The sequence below is a fragment of the Pithys albifrons genome, chromosome 22 (assembly GCF_047495875.1).
Source record: "Pithys albifrons albifrons isolate INPA30051 chromosome 22, PitAlb_v1, whole genome shotgun sequence".
Classification (NCBI taxonomy): Eukaryota; Metazoa; Chordata; class Aves; order Passeriformes; family Thamnophilidae; genus Pithys; species Pithys albifrons.
The window spans coordinates 5,239,601-5,262,838 of NC_092479.1; the positions used below are offsets into that span (position 1 = coordinate 5,239,601).

A 23,238-nucleotide genomic window follows, 5' to 3' on the forward strand; every position below is an offset into this window, starting at 1 on the left:
GCAGCACCAGGGACACAGCTCAGACCTGCCACGTTCTGCCTTCAAGACAGGAGCTTTATCCAGTTCCCCACATTACTCTCCTTTCCCAAACATTTGGCCATGGTGATTCCCCCCACCCCTTTACTTCCCCTTCCTCCAAGTTGAAGGCAGTTCACCACTTACGGTCATTTACAGCTTACAGCCCAGCAAATCCAGAAGGTGTCTGATGAAAAAGAGGGACTAGCCAAGCATCTTAATCCCCCTGTTCATTCATGCTCTCTGTAATGTTCTTTCAGGCCTCTGCTGAGAGACTAGGCTGAAATGAAGGCTGATAAATTAGTCTGGAGGGAAACAAGGCAGATTCTGCTTGTAAAAGGTCATTCCAACTTTGTTCTGGGTGAGGGTTTATCTTGACTGCAGCTGCGACAGACAATGGCCGGGGCCTAAACGGCAGAAATCCAAGCTCTGCTCACGAAATTACTGTGCTGATAAGCGAGAATGGGCTTCAGGGAGATCTAAATGGGAAAAGGGAGGTGGGGGACAAGGGTGAAATGTAGGTAGTTTTGAACATGATTGAACAGGGATGACACAATAAGATGCACAATTAAAGCAATGACTTGCCTGGGCATTATCTGAAAGTGAAGGAACAGTGCTGGGAAATCAGATCCAAAGGGAGGGAAGACCCACTTGTGTGTGCTGAGCAAATGGCCTGGAGTGGGCTGAACCTGCAGCTTCTGTGCCAGACAGATTATGGAACACACCAAACACAAAGGTGGTTCTGAAAGCTCAGGGATCCTGAACGCTGCACCACTCACAATCCAGGGCATCATGTTCAGGACACAATGGGGATTTACTGCACCAGCAATGTGGTGCCAAGAGCAGCCATATTAAGCCCCACTGAAAACCAAACACGAGCAGGGGCTGGCTGAGAACACTCCTCAGTGCAAGGCACTTTAAATGGGTTTTGTGTCTTTCTGGGACAGAGAGCAAACGATGGCAAGTTCTGACAAACTGCTCTCCAGTCTCTGCTTCTCATGTGTCCACACACTGACTCCCAAGAGATGCCTCTCCTTTATTTACACATCCCACTGGAACGCCTCTCTCTCCATCAGTGCCAACACATTCAGTTGTCACAGCCACTGTCACTTGTCTGGAACTCCATCACACAAACCAACTCCACTCAGGCCTGGGTCTGAGACCCCCCCTTGCAGAGCTGCCTCCAGCTCTGGGGACCCAGGACAGGAAGGACATGGAGCTGCTGGAGTGAATGCAGAGGAGGCACCAGAATGATCAGAGGGATGAAGCAGCTCTGCTATGGGGAAAGGATGAGAGAATTGGGATTGTTCAGCCTGGAGAACAGAAGGTAACTGAACAGCAGCCTTCCAGTACCTGAAGGGAGCGGACAAGAAAGATGGAGAGAGACCACTTACAAGACCTGGAGTGACAGGACAAAGAAGAATGGCTTCAGACTGACAAAGAACAGGATTTGATTGGGTATTGGGAAGAAATTGTTCTCTGTGAGGGTGGTGAGACACTGACACAGGTTGCCCAGAGAAGCTATGGCTGCCCCATCCCTGGAAGTGTCCAAGGCCAGGTTGGACAGGGCTTGAAACAACCTGTGATAGGGGAAGATGTCCCTGCCCTTGGCAAGGGGGTGGAACTGTATGATCTTTAAGGTCCTTTCTAACACAGGCCACTCTATGATTCCATGATCTTGTTGCCTGTTTGCTTTGAGGACAGAGAGAACCAGGAAATGAGGAGAGATACACAGCTGAGTCAAGGTGGATGTTTTACAAGGATGCTTCATAAAGCAGCTGGGCCTTAGTCACAACTTGGGAAACAGCACATGATGAGGAATAACATTTCCAAAGACACCCCTATGCTCTGGAAATGCTCCTTCTTGGAGCCAATGCACCACCTTGCCTGATCACTGGACCTCCTCCTGCAGACACGCTTCTTCCACTCATGTGTCTAAAAATGACTCAAACTCAACTTCACACCTTCCCTGGACAAACAGCCCCTGTTTTGCAAAGTTGAACACTCTCTGTAGCAATTTGTACAGATCCCAGCTCTTTGCTGTGATGAAATACACAAAAAGAGGAAGGGATGAATAATTAACTGCTGTGTTAGCAAGCAAAGAAAGTCCCACCCATGCCCCACTATTCCAGGAAGAGTGATAGACCAACTTTCCATTTCCATCTCTGTAGACAACAAACCTCCTCTGCATTTCCAGAGCCAAGTAAGAAGCAACTGAAGTGCCAAAATATGTGAAGTCCTAAACCCCATAAAGTAAGAGTTGCTACATTTAGCAGCTCTCCCAATCTGCACTGCTGCTCCTTATTTGCCATGGGAAGAGGAGGATGGTGCCAAATTATGCACAGAATGTGATTTCCCTGTTCTCTAAAAGTAATTAACACAACATTTTACTCTGGAAAATTCACTTCCTGCATCATACAGATTGAGGTAAAGAAATTAAATTTAGATTCTTCAGACTTCAGGATTAGCAAGGAACTCAGAACGGTTTGCTAATGTCACAAACGTCTGGAGTCTAAACACAGCTTTAAGAATTTTATGGAAGAAATTCTTCCCTGTGAGGATGGGGAAGCCCTGGCACAGGTTGCCCAGAGAAGCTGTGGCTGCCCCATCCCTGGGAGTGTCCAAGGCCAGGTGGGACAGGGCATGGAGCAATCTGGGATAGTGGGAGGTGTCCCTGCCCATGGCAGGGGGTGGACAGAGATGATTTTAAGGTCCTTCCAACCCAAACCATTCCATGACTCTATGAGCCTTAACTCAAAGCTGAGTAATGACGTTCTCTACCACCTTAACACAAGGTCACAGGAACTCAGGGGTTCAGCTACAACTAAAAAGCAAAATAACAGGGTGAACTCCTAAAACATTGTATCAGTTGGGGACCCTCCCACAGCAAGCGACAGCACAGGTGAGGTGTGGGCAGCACACCTGGACACAGGGAAGGGGCAGCAGCTCCTTGGCAGGCAGTTCACAAGTTCAACGGAGCACCTGAGTATGTTCCTGTGCTGGTACCTCACCCTGGAGCCCTCGGTGCCTCACCACCATACATCCATCTCTGATTAGTGAGGAGCACAAGGGCTGGACCCCAAACAGCCAACACATCCCTGATCACCCCGTACAAGCAGCCTGAAAACCACCAAGTGAGTTATTTTGCATTGCTCCCACCTCCTGAAACTGCAACTGAAAGAATCCACAGAGCAATGCTCCTTCAAAGCTCCTGTATATTTATGGTTTCATTTATTGATCATTTCCTTTACAAAAGCCCACTGTGTTCCAGTGCTCCATCAGCCAGGCTTTTCTGGGAGCGGACAAAATCAAGGTTGGATTTCTCTGTAGGTTAACATTCCAGAGGGAGAAGCAGTGCCCTGTACTCTGCAAGGCTTTTGACAATGAAAAGAGCTATTTTTCAAACCCTGTGGTCACCACTGAGCTTTTCATGGGATTTTCTTTTTCTCTTTTTTTTTTTAAGTGTGGATGATAAAATACTGCTTCAGGAGCTGGTATTCACGGATGCCTCTCGAAGACGAAAAGAAAATATTTATTTCCTTTTTCTGCTTGTGAATCAGAATGTTCTATTTAAAGAAAGTGCCCTCTGCCGGATTGCTCATGAGTTATTACCCCTTATGGAAATAAAGGAGAAATATCAGGAGGTATTCTTAGTCATTCCCTTCCCCTGTCTCTTCTTTTTTTCCCTTAATTCCTTATATACCCATGTTTTAGCCAAGTGCCTAAGATAGAGCAAGATATCTTGGCATTCTTGGGCCTAAAAAAGACTTACTCTCTAAACCCTGACATTGAAGCATCTGGTGCAACGTCAAAAAATGGGACAAATTTCAGTCATTTCACTTGGCTGTCATAAGGTGCATTTTTCATTTTTATCCAGGGTTGAAATTAATAAATTAGCCCCTCGAAGGATGCAGCTGTAGGGAATGGGATTTTGCCTGTGGTATGATCAGCTTCTACTCCTGAATCCAAAGCCAGTCCATGTGCCACTGGCATGTTTTTAACACCAGGCATAGGAAACAGCCCAACAACTGACAGGACTTGCAAGCTGCCTCCTCCCCTTCCCCATGATGTCCCCTGACACCAGAACAAAGGCCAGATACTGCAGGGAAAATTCAAGTGTTAGTGTTCTCCCCACAGCTGCTCTCTGGAAAGGGGACAGTCTTTAGCACATACAAAGATGAGCAACTTCATTGACTTAAAATCCCACAGTATTTGGAGTATTTAGAGGTCAAGAAGTTACTTCTCCTCCTTGAGATTAATTTTTTTTCCACATAAATGCTGGGCTTTGGTCTAAAGCAAAAGTTTCTGTGCAGTTTTATATATATGAATATAAAAATTCTAACTGGAGATGCTGTTGGCAGCTCCTCATGGCTGAAGGTATGTCTGGGCAGTCCCAGAGTGCTCCTACCTTCTGTCTTCCTTATAAAGCCACAGAGTCTTTCTTTAGAATAATTCCAGTCCCCCCAAAAGTTAAGAAATTGTGAAATGACATTGCCTGGGAAATATCTGCTATGTAGGTAACGCTCCCACCTGTGGAAGGGCCACGCACACCCTTCCTCACCATGTCCAAGGCCACTCATTCCCTGCAGAAGGATCACATGTGGGTTTGAAAACAGCAACTCAGAAGTCCCTTTTCCCTGAGCAAGAGAATCTGCTCTAGTAACATTACTCTCCAGCCAAAGGCAGAGGCCAGAGAAAATGAATGAATCAGGAGACGCATGAAGGGAAACGACAAGGAAATGTCATCACATCCTTTCAGTCCATGAGCTGAAAGCATGTTAGAGAGAGATGAGTGCAAGGATCTTTGGGGATTTCTTTGCTCTTTTAAAGGACTCACTTTCTTAGCATCTTTGGTTAAGAAACAGGACAGACAAGAACATGCTGCCTTGACTGTATCAGCTTTTAAAGGGAAATGAAGGAATTTCTGCATGTTCTTTTAACTGAGAAGTGTGACAAAACCATCACAGTTAAAAGAATATCAGAGGTTCCTTCCTATTTAATATTTTCCAGATATTCTAATATCCTAAAAATATATTTTCAAAATATATTTTTTAATTTTCAAGATGGTTTAGTATTTTTAAGACTCAAGGAAATAAAATATAATTCTCCTTTCAGCATTTACAGCCAGACATGTGAAGTAAATCTCACTTGGCACTTACGAGCATTTATAAAAACAAACAAAATAAAGATCCTCATGCTAAAATTTAAATCTCCTATTTTGTGGGAACTGCTGTGAATCACTGACACTATAAAGCATGTTCAAAACCCAGCAGTTTTCCACTGGCCCAGATGTGGAGCCAGAATTCTGAGCTGCCGGCTCCTATTTTTTCCACAGTTATTTGTCTTTCATGGGACAGTTTCTATCTTCACCCTCAAGTATGAAATGAAAGCACTTATTTTTCCTAAGTGAAGGAACAGCTTGGCTCCAGCACTTCAGAGTGAGAGAAGTCTTTGTGCTTCAGCAAACAATCTGTCTTGAAATATAAATTAAAACAAAGCAACTAATAATTATTTATCAATGGTATTTTTACCCTGTGAAGCAAACTGAGCCAAAAGCTTCATCACTTCCCAATTCCCTGCAATTCAGTTATTGAATTTCCCTCCATTCTTCTCTCAATTAGCAAAATAAGCAGCGCTATAATAAATAGCACTATTTATTCAAAGTGATCAACATCATTATGTAATGATTTTATTTTTTTTTTTAGGTCCCAGAGGCAATAACACACAAACACACGTTGATTTATTTGGGGTGCTCTGAGTGGTGTGTTCTGTGTCAGCAGGCAGGGGAGTAATGGGATCAGGAGAAATGCAATCATCACACTGAATAACCACGAAGCTTTTGGTTTGGGTGGTGTCTTTTAAGGAATAAAAAGGTAGATAAATATGATCAGCACAGCAGTGTCAGGGACTGGGGCCCAGAGGGAAAACACCCAGCACAGTGTCCTGCACTGAATCAGCCTGGGAGGGGCCGGGGCCGGAACAGCGACACATTTATTTCTGTGAAATGAGCATGAATCACTCACTGCCATCCCATGTCCAAAAAAGCCCTTCAATGAGAGGTGTGGTTTAATTTAAAGAATATTTGTAAAAGCATATTCCACAAAGCAAAGCAAGAAAGAAGATAGTGAAGCTGAGTTGCTGATAAATCAGGGCATGTGTTCTCCCTGTCATAATCCAGGCCCTCCTGTCTGGCTAAATGGAAAAACTTCTATATTAAAAATCATGACAGATCTTTTTGTCAAGATATGCAAATAAAACACAGCATTCTGCATCCCCATTGATGTTTCACGGTATTAGAGGAAATAACAAGTCAAGCTGAAAGTTTCAGCAAATAACATTCTTCTTGTACCTCCTGGAGCTTGATGGACATCACAGCCAGGTCTGGAGCGAGCAGTTCACGTGAAAACAGAGCTGGCCCTACCTCCAAACATGATGTTCAGAGGTTTTCTCCATGTTTCCCGAATACTTAGAGGTACAATTAACTGTTTTGGTTCATTTTCACCAATCTGCTCTTACTGGAGTTTGAAAACAGAAAGCTATTTCTGCAGCGGTAACACTTGGATAGAAGGGAGAAAATCATTTTCAAGCCAAAGCCATTAACAGCACATTTTCCAACCCTTGAAATGTTATTTGATTTTTTTGTAGAATATAGAAATCAGAAGTAATCAGAATTTAATTGTGAAGCACATCGTACAGAACAACAAAACCAGTAGTTTCCAGCAAAACTGAGATGGTGCTAAGGAATGTTCATTTTGCAGTTTAATCAAAGCCTGACAATAAATTTACTGTGAGAAAAAGCAAGAACTTTTTATGCAAAGGCAGAAACTTAAAATTCAGGAACTGATGATTACTAAAAAAAACCCAAAGAAGACCAAATTTTTAGGATTTGGGGGGTGAGGTTAGCACAGAAGTGAGATTATCAAGAGTATAAATGGCAGCAAATGAACTGAGAAATACGAATAGAGAAGAGGTTGAGTGTGAAGAACAGACATCATTGCCAAAGTAAAAATACTAATTGAAGAGTTAGTTCAGGTATGCCAATGTCTCAACTGGCCTTAAGTAAGGAGTTAAGTTACAACAACATTCGACCCACAAGTCACTATGAGTCAAAACTACAAGTTTCAGAGAAATACTGACAAAGAAAATAATGTCAAACTGCAGAAGAAACACTTCTCATAGTGCTACACACCCCAGATTTGTTAGATTTATCACTACTGTAAGAGCACATGGAGGCAGAAGTCAACAAGGTACAAAGTGACAAAATACTCTTCCCCTTTTCTTTTTTTTTCTTGCTGCCAATTGCCTGCCTGCTCAATTTTATGAGCAGAGGATGAAAACATATCCCAAGTTACAATTTCCCAGATTTTGCCATCAGGTAGAGCTGCCTAGAACACCTCTCCAGAGCTTTTCCAATTTTACACTCAAAGGGAACAGCTTAGAAACCCACACCCAGCAGACGGGATTTATTCAATGAGTTCCGGCTCAGCACATGGATGGATTTGCGCCTGTTGATGCCAAGGGAAATGCTGAAGGTACTGAGGGACTAAAAACAGGTCCCTGAACTGTCTTTAAACCCAGTGGGAAGCGGAAAACTTGAAGAGGTATCTGCAAGTACAAGCACAGCCCAAAGAGAGGGTGTCAGGGTGGGTCAGGGACAGTGTTTGAGGACACCTGATGGAGGACAAACAGTCCTTCTTTGAGGTGTGAAAGGTACCTGCCAAATCAGAGGACAAAGGAATGCGCTGAAATGTGAGAAGTGCCATGGAGAAGGAAAGTTTGTTCAATTACACTACAAAAACAAACAGTATCACAAAGCCAACATCCACCAAGGCTGATAGAAACGGCTCCTATCAGGGCTGGCACTCAGAGCACATTGGATGTGGAGAACATTTCTTAAAATCATGAATGCAAATACCAACTTTTATCAGAAATAGAGAGCACAAGGACAAAGCTTTGGCCAAGGTCATAGAAAAAATGATTTACATTGCTCAAATTGGATTTGACTTCTAACAGCCAAGGAGGATTGCACTTTGCTCCAAAAAATTAGTCTTAAAACAGAATAACAAACAAAAATATAAATGAAACCGATAAATTCCACCTATAAATACGTGTGTCAGAAAAAGAGAATTCACCTTTCTGAAGGAACCATTTTGAAGCTTACAAATAATAAATATTGCATATTGCTAGAGATAAATTGTGCCCAGTTTTAGAGAGACCTTGAAGTGACCAGTACCTCCCTCAGGGAATCTCAGGCTGCCTCACACCTGCAGCCTCCCTGAACCACACCATGTATTGCCAGTACATTAACAGGGACTCTTTTTTAAAAAAAACCCTCATGTTTTAATGCTTATACAGTAATACCAACCAAATGTTCTGTAATGATAGTCACACAAAAGAAGCCAAGATCAAGATGAACTTCTCAAGAATGTCACTGGAGGGAACAGAGGGATCAAAACTTCCAGCTGAATTTCCCTCTTTTGCCTGTACCAGGACAGTAAGAAAAGGAAACTCTCGCCTCAGTCATTCAACCAAACTCTGGTTTCAGCTCTTCAGACATTTCCTACTGCAGAGTGACAAAACACGATAGAGTTTGGTTCTTAAATCAAGTGTTTTCTGCTGTTTCCTGCACTTCAGACACATTGAAAAAATAAACAAAAACATCTGGACCTACTTCTTTGGGCTTCACTGAATCCAACTGCTCACTGATTTTTGACTTCACAATCAAGAGAGTAAATATAATCAGACACAATCTGAAATGTTAGTGCTTAAGTTTGGCCTTTTTGACCTTGGTTTCTTAGAAAACAGGGCTTCTGTGACTGCACTGCCAACTTCCCCCTGGTAACCTTACAGTTCCACCCTTAGCTGCTTCCCACCCTGTACTCCAATGTTTTGTAAACCACATCAGTAGTGGCCGATGGCCAAGCCATTGCTTTGCCCAGGAAAAGGGAGGGAAAATTCCTCTCTCACGTATTTTGAGGGACAGGCCTCCCTCTATCCAACAGCCCATTTGTCCTGCCAGGAAACCTCTGCCCCAGCTGCTGAAGGCACAGCCACTTTCTCAGGCCAACAACCAGCAGCTCCCATGGCCGCAAGGCTCTGGAGTGTTGGGTTGGGCATTGGGATTGGAGAGAAGGAATTCTATAGTGCATAAGGGACACTGGATGTGCTGCAGTGGGACTGTGGAAAAAGAGCAGAAATTCTAGGCTACATTTCACTGCTCACAGAATACACTATTTCAGATAATTAGGAATATAGACATTTTCAAATCAAGAATGTAGGAGCAGAAGAGACTCAGATGATTTCTGGGACAAGCTCAGAAAAGCAGGGAGAAAGATGGGAGTTGTGAGATAGAGCTATTTTTCCTCTTGAACAATGTTTTTTTGTGTGTTAAGCTCTTAAGGAAAAATGACTTTCACATTTCTTCATCTTTGCTGCAGAACAAGAACTCGAGAACATCTGGGCAGGTAATGGGAACATGCTATTTCCCTCTGAGCACTTAATAATCCCTGCACTGCTGACAGGGCTGGGAGTCAAAGGTAACACCCCCAACGACAGTACACGGTGCCACTAATCCCATTCCCTCCACCATGACAAGTCCCAAACACAACCTGAAAATGACAAGCACTTTATGAAGTGACCTGACATCATTTAAAACCAACCTTCCCAAATGGTGCTAGAGCAGTTTTTGTGGCCCAATAAGTGATCTTAAAGGGTTTTCTGCTGATTTTAAATAATGCAGGTAGTCGGGGGGAGCAAAATTATGCAGGGAAATGTGGCATTGGCAAAGTCACTACATCTGTCCCCAGGCCACCAGGCCTCAGTCCAGCTTCATGAACACTTGGCAGAGAAGAGAAATGAATGTGGTGATCACATTCCACACGCTTACCTCCCATCCAAAGTTTGTTTCCTTTAATGTGCTCCTCTGTACTGTCATATAGGGTCCAAATCTTTCCCCAACTTCAATCTTCTTTTTGGCCCAAATCCCTAGCCCTGCCCCTGGGATCGAAGATTCTCTGAGTTCAAAATCTGGTGGGATTGGAATGTCATCAGGAATGTAGACGGGAGCTTCATAAGGTGAGCCCTCCTTGGGAGTGAAGTCCTCACTGGTGGGAAAGGGTGACGGAGGTCCCACGGGAATGGGGGACATTATACTGTCCTCTGTTTCCTCCTCTGCGCTTTCACCAGCAAGGAGATCAGGGTCGGTCTCGTACATATTATTTACAATCTCGCTGTCACCTAAAAGGGGAAACAGCAGAACAAAACACACTGAAATACTCACGTGAACATTAGTTAATCTCCTCTTGGGACAAAGTTTCACAAAGCTGAGCTCACACGCTTTAAGGATGAAAAGGCAAACCTCCCTTAAAGAGCTCAGGTAGGGCTGAGGTGAGAACACTCTCAATGCCTGTACAATATTCAGTGCTGCTGAAGGCTGGGAGGAAGGTAATTGCAGCCTGACATGTTCTACAGGATCAGGGTTTCTGGAACATTTGTTTTGCAATTTTGGAGAAAGGGAAGAAAACACAGAAGAAGGTTGAGGTTCCCTTTTACCATTTATTGTTTTAACTGGCTCAGTATATTTTGTAGAGGGGAAAAAATAGAGTAATTAAGCTAAATCCAAGCTAAATTTGGCAAGAACTGTTTGCCTGGTATTTGGATTTCTTGGGTTCAGTGTGTCCCACAACAGAAGCTGTGGCTGGGGTGACCTCCCAGCTGCACCTCAGTAATGCACCTTTGCACATGTAGCAAAAGCATCACCAGTTTGTAATCACAGAATCTCAGAATGGTTTGGGTTGGAAAGGCCCTTAAAGATCACCTCCTTGCACCCCCTTGCCATGGGCAGGGACATCTTCCACTATCCCAGGTTGCTCCAAGCCCCGTCCAACCTGGCCTTGGACACTTCCAGGGACGGGGCAGCCACAGCTTCTCTGGGCAACCTGTGCCAGGGCCTGCCCATCCTCATATGGAACAGTTTCCCTCTAATATCCAATCTAACCTTACACTCTGTCAGTGTGAAGCCATTCCCCCTTGTCCTTGAGTGAAAACACAGAACACAGAGGGTAATAGAGTTTGGGGATTTTTCCACTAGGAGTCAATTGCTAAGCAAGGACATTCATATGTAATGAAAACGGAGCTTTTTCATCCAAAAAGCAAAAAGGTTGGGGGGGTGGGGTAGTGAAACATGAAGGGGAAAAGAAAAACACATTTGTCACACAATACAAGTAGCTGAAGTATTTTTGGGAGCAGCTTTGCCATCTCTCAATTAAACATGAGGCAGCAGGACTGCGCTCAGTGCTCAGGAGCTCCCACTATGACAACAAGGCCAACAACCGCCCCATTGTGGACCCTCCGACACGGGAGGGACTCCCACAGTGCATATTAATGACTGACCTCTGATGTCATCGGGGGGAGCAGCACCCAACAAAAATCCCAGTTTTCACTGCAGCTCTGGCTGCCAAACAGGAACCATCAGGGAAGAATAGCTGGAAAAGCACGGCTCAGCTCAAGGTATATATAATTCATCCCTTCCATAACCTCAGAATGCACCTTCTGTCTGCAAGACACATCTCCTCCTCTGTTTTTTTATGCCTAATAAAGATTTTCCTGAGTTCATGCCTAAGAAACCTGGTGGCAGACTTGACTAAAGAGGAGGATTTTGATTCCTTTGCCAACATTTTTTTGCTCCAGAGTTGGAGAAATACAGAGAACTGCCTGCTACAGCTTACATGGGTTTCCTCTGCTAGAAAGCGCAGCCCTCCCTACTCAAACATGTCACCAGAACTGAGCTTTCATGAGCATGAGATACTCCATCATCCTGAAAATACTTGTGGTTGCAGTAAATGTTTTCTCGACCAGTATTAGCAAGTCAAATTATTTTCTCCTCTATGATTAGCCTCTTCTGCACTTAAGAAACAGGAATTCCAACTGAGTTGAAAAGCAAAACTAGGTTTATTGGAGCATGACCTGTGAAAATTTCCAAAGGATACAAGTATAAAGACACCTCACCACTGAACACTAATTTCACGTCTTCCATGGGACAATCGGGGCAGTTCTGATTAAATTTTAATTTACTCTGAAGCTGAACTCACAACTGATTGACCTCATACTTCAAGAGAAATCACAAAACACAGGTAATCTGTTCCTTCTGCCTTTTCATCTGCTCAAACCAGTAACCAGGGACTGGCCACAGCACAAAATGATGATGAAACAGAACATTTTTGGGTCACGATGGTTCTGATACCAGAGATATCATGTGGCATCTGTGGGAGCAGCATTAAAAAGAGGCAATGTGTGCACATTGGATTTATAACCACAATCCAATACTGAGATGAACAGCGGCCATTTCCTCTTGTCCTGTCACTTGTTGCCTGGTAGGAGAGGTTGATCCCCCTCCAGTTGCAACCTCCTATCAGGGGGTTGTAAGACTGAGAAGGTCCTCCCTGATCTGCCTTTTCCCCAAGTTAACAACCTCAGCTGAAACACACTCATGTGGTAGTTGATCTCCACAGGTCATAATTTATTCCAGGGATTTGGGGAAAATGCAGCAGTTGGGGTTCAGCTTTGATTATTTGGTTATTCTGCACTGCAAAACCTTCTAGACTGCCCCACTGCATCTGTACATTTGCCACCCTCAGTGCTCCTCTCAGCTTTACTGCAGATGTAACATGACCAGTTAAAAAAACCCCAACATATCAAAAAAAGCATCTTGTTTTTCAGGAACAACCTCCAGCTCTCCTGAGCTCCATCACAAGTCAGCTGCTGCCATGGCCACTCACTGGTGACAACCATGGTGTCCTACATCTGCCCCTCTTCCAGCAGCAGGGATTGCAGTGCTCTGGAATGTCTGCTGATGTGAAAAGCGGGACAGAAATACAACTTGACCTTATTGTTACTGTCATGAAACTAAAATTAGTCCCTCAAATCTCACCAGCAAAATGACTTGATAAAAGGACCCACTGAAAGGTTGTTTCCACAGATAATCAGATATGGGCATATGCTGAAAATCTGTGTGACACCAATGAGGGTCTTGCAACAATGAAAGTGATGGTTTAGTGTTGGTGAGAGACCTCATGAATAATCTATTTAGCAGCTGAAATGAAAGGAAAAGAAAGTCTGATGTTAAGAAAAGGGTGGCAATAATGTGTTGGATTTTGGCTGGGTTTCTTGTATGTTTTGTATTTGGTATTGTTGTTGTTGTTGTTATTATTATTATTATTATTATTTCCTGATAAGGAAATACCTACTTCTCTGAAATAATGAGCATTTTCTACTATCACAGACATGGCAAAGAGCATCTTTGACTTCCTCACTGGGGATATTTAGAGAACATACCAAGAATGAATTTATACTGGGCAAGCAGTCCCCGATCACCAGCAAAATCTGCCTCCAGTTTAACCAGCCTTGAAATAAATACAGAACTAGGCCTGATCCCACATTCCTTCTGCCCCTGGAGCTCCCATGGAGAGCAGTGGGAATCTCAAAGCAGGGAGAACATGGGGCTGAGCCCAAGCACTTTCATCACCCTCCCAGCACTGGCTGGCACTGACACAGAGGTGACTTTCCAGGCTCAGACTTGTCAGGGAACTCCAGAATGGGAAGTTCACAGAAAACAGCTCATATTTTCTTGTGCTTAGAACAACACCAGGCTGAGTCCACAGTGCTGTCAAGGGCAGAGGATGCTCCTGTGAAGCTGGGCTGTGTTAATACAACTTACCTGTGAAATCAGGTATTTTTATTTTCTAAACAAGAACAGTAACAGTCACCCACTGAACTCAGGCTTTGCCTCAGAACCTGGAACCTCAGGCCTAAGGAAAGAATTTGACCTGAAGAGTAGAAAATACAAATATTCACACAGAATTGTGACTTTGTACCCAAGAGTGAAACTACACAGGGAGAGATCGACCAGTGCTTTTCCCTCAGGGATTAACTGGTTGTTGAAAGGGCTTTTTACTTCACTACCCAAACTTTGCAACTCCTTCCTGTCAGTTAAACACACCTACAGGTACTAAATAGAACTGTTTGTTATTGGGACGGTATAATATAAAATATCATCAGAAAAATACCCACTAGGCCTGGACTTCCCTGGCCTTCATTTCCATTTTTCTGGCCCCACAGGAAGAGCAGTGTGTGACCTCAAACATCTTTTCCAGTCCAAAGAGGGATGTTTCCACCATCTTTACAATCCCACAGACATAATGAGGTTCCTGCACTGTGTGATTTTCCTTTATAAACATTCCCCAGAGAAGAAAACAAAACAGTCAAACAAAACTAATCCAGATATAATGCCTCGTTAGAAAGAGGGTATGGAATATCTGAGCATTTTGAGCAATATATTGAGAGGCATTGGGCAACCTGGTCTAGTGGAAGGTGTCCATGCCTGTGGCAGGGGTGGAACAATATGATCTTTAAGGTCCCTTGAACCCAAACCATTCCATGATTCTATATTTCACAGCTCCAGTAAAGAAGACCACTTACATTTTGAACTCTGGAGTGACAGGATTCTGTCTCTGTTTGCTGTGGCCTCAGGATGTTACACCACCACCAAATATAAAGTCATTTTTTCTGAACCATTTGTAGACCAGAGGAGCTGGGATGGATCACCAACATCACAGCTCAATTCAAGCATGAGCACAAATATTCACATTAATCAAGGATGTGCTTAACTACTGCCAACAGCTGATGGGCTTCACCCCCTCAGGCTATTGTGCTGCTCATCTTAATTTAATTCAGGTAAACTATAGGAAATACCTGCCCTCCACCCTGTCGAACTCCACTGGGAATTCTGGAGGAGCCTCACTCCTTGCTCCTGCCCTGCCAGGACCAGGGCAAGAGCTGCCAGCAGGACATGCCCAGAACTTGGCAGACACATCTCTAAATCACAAAGGACACTGGAAAGCCCCAAAGAACACCCACCCCAAAGTGACTCCAGCACAGAATGATCCCAGTGATCAGATTGCCACCTGATGGCCGTAGATGAAATACAATAGAAAATTCCAAATCCAGTCTCTGCTGGGCTCATCTGCCTGGCCCTGGTTACAAAGCCTCATTCCATGAATTTCCAGCACTTTGCAGCCCAGGAACTGGCATCTCATCTCTTACAGACTCATGTTCTGTAGGATGTAGTAATTCTGCAGCATATTCTGCCAACATCAGCAGCCAAGGAAGTCAAAGTGTCCCACACAATCCTCACTGAGACCACTGTTAAGTTATCCAGTTATGGTTTCCCAGTCACTCTGCTAGTGAAGGTGACCAGCTGTGGGCAAGGCAGGTCTCCTACAAAGGCACATTTCCCTCAAAGAAAAGAGTGGCTGGTATTTGTAACACACCAAAGACCTAAAATTCAGTATAAGGCCCTCTCTGGAAGCTATTCTGAAATATTTGGATTTCCTCCTGCCAGCAAGGATGCAAATTAGTGACTAAGCAGTCATGACAGGAGTTACTCCTCTTGCATTAAGGACAGGACTGAAGCATTAACTGCTTCATGGTCATAAAAAATGGCCTTTTCCTTGTTCACAAACAATATTAATTTAATTATAATGGTTGTAAAGGCAGGACAATAAAGAATAATTTATTTAAGATTATCAAGTCCATCACATAATTTCTTCTTTCTGTTCACTGCAAGAACCTTTTGCATCTAAGCTGTACTGGTATCTACAGCATATGCTGGTGCTTACTGGTCTGAAAGCAACACATTCAGCACCCACAGCAGAACCTGCCCACGGGGAACCTCCTAGACACTGGTAGGGACCAGAGCTCTGTGCAGCTCTAGGACTACATAGGATGCTCTGACAGGTTTTCTGTACACTGCTTCAGGAGGGAAAGGAAATTCTGCTTTCAATGACCATTCAAAAATGTCATTTTCTCTTTCATTCACTCACAAACCCCCTTCATTTTCACAAGTTTTACAGTTGAAAAAATTCTTGGGCAATAAATGCACAGGCAGGGAAGTGGTTGCAAGTGGGAAGTGGTTTTGCCCCCATGCCACGGTGCCAAAGGAATGTCATACGAGCTGCTTTTACCTTTGAGAAATGGTACTGTGAACACAATCCTCTATTGAATTTTACAGTTTAATGGGAACCTTTGCTACAGCTTGCTGTGGTTTTGACTATTTTTCTGAACATATCTAGAGATACCCAACTTGAAATAGTATTTTTCATCCCTTTAGATTCCTCCTAAATCTTGAGCATTTAATACCAGATGTCACTATTACATCGAGCACATCAGATCATTTCTCAGTGGAGTAAGCCTGTTTCTCCCTTAGACCATATCCAGAGCTTTTCACAGCTCCCTGAAAAGCACCCCAAATGCCACAACAAAAATGAATTATTAAAAGGAATTAGCGACAATCTCTGTAGGTGACATCTCGTGTTTCACATTCCCTGTTCAAGCTGGAAGGGCCGCACAGTTGAGTCAGGGTAAGCCACAGGTCACTTTGTCCAGCTGACAAACCAACAGCCACATTGCATTGGAAAGGTGTGCACAGGAAATTCAGACCCTGCCAACCTCAAATCATTGAATATTCAATTGGATCTGAGCTGATCCCATGACAAACTCAGCTCCAGCAGACATCCAAACTCCACTCAGCTTGTAGGTCTGCTCTTTCCCCTAAACCACTACAATTATGTTTTACTTACACACTACAAAGCACAGTATTTTGGGAATGCTCAAGAAGCAGGAAGGTGCTGACGGTGCAAACAGCATCCTGGAGGTGAGTGGTCAGTTACTCAGTCCTGATGGACTTGGCTGCTCCAAACTCTGTACCCCAGAAACATCACCCTGCCAGCCCAAATACTCCCATTTGCAGGGCTATTCATGAAAATTTTTATTTGGAGCTGTCGTTGAAATTAAGCCCAAAGGAGACACAAGTTTTAGCACATCCTGTGTAAAATTTCAGACAAGCAGAAGCTCTGGGCACTGCCAGCACAGGAACCTGCCACAGGTACCGCTCAGTTTGGCTCTGTCACCCGAAGTGTTTAAGGACAAAATACAGGGAACTCCCCTGGGTCTGCCTAATTCAGAACTTCTGTAGAATCCATTAAAAATAATTTAGTCCTGGAGAATACTCAGAACTGCAGTGAGGGATGGGGCTGGAGGAAGAGACAGGATGAATGCAAAGGAAGAGGACTACGATAAAACACAAACATTTGCAAACAAAGCCCCTTTCCCATGTTTACTTCGTATATTCATTTTTTGAGTTTCACATTCATGCTCTGTTTTGTCTTAGTTGGAACTGCACCTCTTGAAGCAGCTTCAAGTCCTTTTATTAAAGAGAAACAGAAAGCAGATCCAAAGGGGCTGTAGGAGCAGATGACGACTGAGCATAGAGTTAATCGACTGCATTTTTCAATAAACATTCTAAAAGCAGTTGCTTCAGAACTTGGCTGTAAGAAGAACAGGTATTAAGGGTTTCAAGTGCCTTTGGTTTTAAGCAAAAAAATTAAGTGTTTTCTTTTATTAAGGGATTTCTGCTGGCAGAAATGAAGAATAAAGCTTGAAACAGTATTGCAGTGTGTTTCTTAATACGCATTTTCCTCTAGTAAAACCAGCAGGGAAAGTGTCCAAATTACTCTGCACTAAATACCAGTATTATATTTCCAGTGAAAGTCTAGTTTAACCAGGCATCAAAAATATTTCCACATAAGATCCTTTTAGAATCAAATTCTTCGGAGAATGTTGTTGCCTGTATCTACATTTCATCTGATCTCCGTATTCACTATTTTGTTTTATATTTGAATTCAAGCTGATATTTCTACCAATTGTACTATGTTAAAATATTAATTCAGTGCATGTTTGAATGCAGGAATGAAGTAGGTTTTTAAGCCAAAGGAGAAAAAAAAAAAAGTCCTACTATCTTATTATTAATGTTACTGGAAAAATATCAGCCTTTGGGATTTCTGTCTGCTTACAAGATAAAAGCTCCAATGAGCGTCATAAGAAATGTACAGTGTATTATCAGAGCTGTAGTAAACATTTGTGAGAAATCCAGAGAAACAACACAACAGGAAAAATTTCTGGGAAGGAAGAGAGGAAAGCCTGAAGAAAAGCTCCACTTTGTAAAGAAAAATCATCACTGCTTTTCAGTGGTTTGCTTATTTTTGCTACAAAATCCCTCCCCTTTAAAAATCTACTATACAACTACAGAAATGCTCCAATCCTACAGAAATTTCTGCGCTGGAAACACAGCAAAGTGGAACTTTAAAAATGCCTGCAAGAGAAATTCTGCGCTCGGAGCAATGTCACCTACTTAGAATAAATAAATCAATGCAGTTGGAGCAGCTCTCCAAAAACTAACAACCGATGCTGGATATTTCTCTCAGTCCTGGATGTCAAACCACAGAGCGAGAATAAAGCATTTGTGAGTCTCCAAAAGGAGCCCTCGCAATTGGAATTCACATCTTTGCCAAGCGAAGGCTTTTGGGCTGTTGTCACCGTCTCATTGTCATTCCACTCACTGTGGGTTCCCCAGGGTCCAGAACAGGAGTCCTGGCATTATTAACACAGCAGATTAATAGCAGCGGGGAGAGACATTCTCACAAACATGCTAAATATTAATATTAATCGATAACAATTTCGAGTTCCCAATGTGAGGCAGACAAATATACCCCGGGCCTGGAGGAGAGGAGGGAGGGCAGAGCAGGGAAGGGGACACTGTCCACAGACTCTGGGAATAAAAGGGAATCAGTGAATCAATGCAGGACAGAGGACGGAGCCGTGAGGTGGGTGTCAAAAGCAGAGCTCTATTTTCAGAGGCACACAGGCACATTTTAATGCCACAATATAAGTTGGATTTTCCATTCCCGGACAAAAAAATTCCAGGGAAGCTCACCAGTAAAATATCACTGGAGAAACAGCAGAGTTCGGCTAAACCGGGGTGAAAAAAATACTTCCTAGTATTTTTACCATCCTGAGTAAGGTTGTACTCTGCAAACTGTAGTTTCCTCAGCACTCAGACCACTACTTAGGGATTTTTAAATATCAGATATGCCCACATCTACCCAATTTCTGGATTTTTATTTCAAGTTGATTTGTACCAACTACCCCTTCATTTTAAAGCCAAAAAGCTCTGTAAAACTTGCTGCATTTTTTTCTTATGGATTAGCCCAATTCTTTAAATTCAGTATTTAAAAGTCTTTATCATTATCTCATACACTTTTTAACTACAAACAACAGAAGTAGAACACACAGTGCTATTGCCAGGGAGGTTCCCAAATGATCCACCCCTCAATGTCTGCAATGGTTAAGTCAAACCAAACCACTTTAGCTCAACACCTCTTAGTAGAGCACAAACCCCACTCAGTCACTGAGCTGAGTCCTCCTCAAGCTGTGTGAGACCAACAGGGTTTTTAATCCAAATACACATTTTTGAAGCAGCCACAAACTTCAGTTCCACCAGTGAATGTTTTTGCTAAACCTGAAGTTGAAGTGAAGATCTGTGTGAAAACTCCTCTTTGCACATAAGAGGCTGCCCGAGTCCTGCCTCAAACAGACACACAAAGGGCTGTCAAACACTCAGTGCAGCTTTTATCTCTGCAGGTTTTACACAGCTGGCACACAGGGAGAACTCGCATGTTCCTTTGCACAGGGGACAGCAAAGCTGCTCACCACAGTGGGGACAGGACACTGCTCTGCACCAGCTCTGTGACCATCCTCAGGGGTGGCTCTGCCTCGACAGACACTGAGAGCCCTCGGGCTGAGCTGCCCCAGGTGGTGCAGGAAAAGCCTGAAGTTCAGCTCAGCCCCTGGGGCTGGTGTGGGGCTCCTGTTGTGCTGCCCAGGGGAGCAGAGGGGCTGATGGTTTTGATTCCAGGTGCACACAACTCAACAGCTCATTCCTGGCTTGGGGGGCACACGTTTGCTTTACCTGTTGTGGAAAGCACCCCTGGCTTTGGCTGCTGCTCCTGAGTGTCTGCTCAGAACCCTCAACTTTTCTTTACTGGAAAGTGTGGTTTGGCCATGATCCCATGTCACTGTCCCAAGGCTCTTCAGAGGGGGATCTCAGTTGGAGTCCAAAGGGTTCCCTCCCAGAAAGGCATTAAGCATGGGGACAAGCTCCTCAGATTATACAGAGGCTGGGAGCAGAGGACTGTGCTCAAAAATTGACTGGAAATGGCTTCCCCACTCCTTATGAAATCACTTCTGAAGCCCATGGAATGCTGTGGGGTTTTACAGCCAGCCCCTGCCTGGTTTTATGTTTCATTTTAGTGCTCCCACACATCCCCAAGCCACTTCCAGAGCCCACCAAGCCAGATGGTGGCCTGGACACCACAGTGGGGTTAGTTGTGTTTTCACAGTGTCTTGAGCAGCTTCTGGGCACCTCAAGAGCTTTGTGACCACACTCTTAGTCCTTTCTTTGTGAAGCAGGATTTACCAATTGTTTTTCCTACCAGTAATTGCCTATAAATTGATGATGCAGCTTTGTGAAGGGAAAGAAACGTTGTGACAACCAAACACAACGGCAGCAACTGAACCTCAAACATACCCCTGACCTGAGGCACCTGTAACTGCACCCATCCAGTTATATCCATCCAGCTCAGGTGTAACCTGTCACATTTCAAACATGTAAATAAGGAAAATTCAGCAAGAACAGACTTAGAGGTCTACCAAGTATTTCCCACCACTGGGTTGAGGAATCAGGTTCCTGATATTACAGGATCAAATTGAACTCCTTTTGTGGGCCAAACACCTTTCCTCTGGCCACCAGTGCTCTAACGATTGTAGAAATATTTAACTACTATGAAAAAAAAATAATAGGGAAAGTATGAAACAACTATTTTTTTAATCCTGTCCTCTGCAGAGATCTCTCTATTTCTCCTGTCTCTATCTGTTTCAACAGGTGTTTGCATTGGGAGCATCTCTGCAGAGCTGCTGTTTGGGGCACTTTTTCTCTGATCACACAAGTGGTTTTTTCTCTCTGCGAAAAAGAAAAGCATCTCACAAAGAACAGCATGTATTTAACCCTAATGCTTTTTTCCACTAAGGTCTATTTGCAAGTCACTTCTGATGGAAAAAGTGCTCCCAGACTCTCTGCAAAACATAGGACAGGAGTGAGGGAAGGTGCAACAACTGACAGTGGGATGTGACACTCCATACAATCCTTCCCCAGCACTATGTGAACAAACACTGTCACACAGGTGGGTTTCCTGTGTGAATCTCATTGTCTCCAATGGGAGTTTGCCCAAAGCTGGAGAACTGCATGGTAGTTTAGAGCCATTCAGTTCCCAGTCACACCACAATATTCCCCTGGCTTAGCCTGGCAGATCCAGTAACATAATTTTAAGCTGATTTCATCAGATTCAGTTTTAAGGCAGAACCTGAGAAGCTGTGGAAGCACAAGTGTTTGGGGTGTTTGCAGGGCACACACCCATACCCAGGATAGCTGCACTCTCCTGCTTCCCTCTCCTCTTTCCACAGCAATCTTGGGTGTTGCACCCACCACCTGGCCCTATTTAAAGCCACTACATTATTCTAAAAAGGATTATTTATACTAAAAACACTCCTGGGACTACTGTATTTGTATTTCAGGGCCGCTGCATCCCCTATTTCCTCACTGCTCTAATATGGCCCGAGGCAGAGCGGGTGAAATGACTTGCGATGCCACTGTAATTTTTATCAAGGCTTGTTCCTGGTAAAAAGCCTCTTTGTTTCAAAGAAATGTGATTTGGCCTTTTTCCTCCTCTGCTCTATTCCTTGGTTAATATACCACTTCCACTTACCCTGGGGCTAAGAAAGGTATTCCATGGAATTGGTCAAATCTCACTGTTTTTCTTCTAAATCACAACTGGCTTTTTTTCCTCGACCCTTGCTAAGCACTATCTAAGCTGACAGTCTGAACTGGAGATTTTATTTGTGCCTTAACTCTTCAACTCCTGGATTTTAGCAATCACATGGCCACGTTAAAGAGATGCATGTCACTGTTGGTCAATCTGCTTCTGCCAAGGAGTGACAGTGATTAAGGGCAAGGCAAGAGGAGAAGCTCTGGCTTATGTTATTTGCTATACAAGGCAGATTTGGCCATTTCTGAAAACATACATTCAGCCAAGCATTCATTTACTACAAATCTGAACATACCAGTGGATTTTCAAATAAGTTACTAAGTTGAAATTTAGAGTTTTCACAGTCTTTTCAAAAGACAGGCCCTGCGTTTCTTATCTACCAGAAAGAATTTGGTTTTAAACACAGTAACGCTTAACCCAGATTTGGGATTGCTTAATCAAGTTTTAATTTATTCTGTCTCATTGACAAATAGGGTGGATTTTCCTATGAGATACATGCCAAGCCCAGTGTTCAAGTGCACTAATCAAACATACTTCGAAAGCAGAAGCTACAGCAGGAGGCATTTTGTTGATCCTCATGAGTTGCTGGTGGGTTGTATCCTGATTCTGGGAGTCATCTGCTCTAGAGACTGCACTTCTAAAGCAATCTCCTCATTAACAGGACCCAGCATTTCTCATGGACATGAAAATCCTCATAAAACCAACCTAAACTCTTCTGTGATCACTTGTGAGCTGTAGGTCACCAGTTATCAGACAATCAGGTACCAGCTCAGGATGTAGCATCCCAAAATTCTGCTGACTGCTTCAAGTCTGCTGCCTTTGCCATGCCAATTCTTCCTGTCCCACCCACTCTCTAGCCTGGCCTCAAACCCTTCAGGCACAAGACCAACTTCTCTCACAGGATTACTCTGGGATGAGGCTTGATGTGAACAATTATCTGAATTCTGGTGTAACTGGAGGCTGGATTGGGCAAGGAATTGATAGAAAGGCAGAAACCAGTCAGCTCTGGGCAACCACAGAGGTGACTTTGTCAAAGTTTAGGAGCACCCAGACCACTGTGGACATGTCCTTGAAAGAATGAAGAGAAGGACAGATCCACTACCTGCTAATATCAAATGTTCATCCCCTCTACACCAAACCAAACCTCTTTTGTTTTCCGCCTCTTCCCTCTCCCGATGCAAACACAGACACAAACTCTTTGAAAGCCTCTGTGCCTCTGAGCAAACCCCTCCAGAACACAAACAAAAGCCCCACCAACACTTGCCACATCCCATCACAACCATAATAAAGATGTTTATAGTTTTAACCATCAAATAAAGTGCTTAATTCCACCGAGCTTGTCCCCTCCACTCAGTCACTCCATGGCTTCATTTAGCAGGCCAGCGGTAAAAAAAATTCATTAATTTTTATTAACAGGCAGAGCCATTTGTTCCCTGTGACAATATTTGAC

General features: G+C 43.6%; 1 protein-coding gene across 2 annotated transcripts in view; it reads right to left on the reverse strand.

Moving 5' to 3' along the window:
* The window catches only part of PRDM16 (PR/SET domain 16), a 272,623-nt gene that overhangs the window by 162,449 nt on the left and 86,936 nt on the right, over positions 1 to 23,238 (reverse strand). For both annotated transcript variants that reach the window (XM_071575767.1, XM_071575766.1), the window contains exon 2: positions 9,902 to 10,251. In XM_071575767.1, coding sequence (XP_071431868.1) covers positions 9,902 to 10,251 — 350 coding nt within the window. The remainder of the gene's footprint in view (positions 1 to 9,901; positions 10,252 to 23,238) is intronic.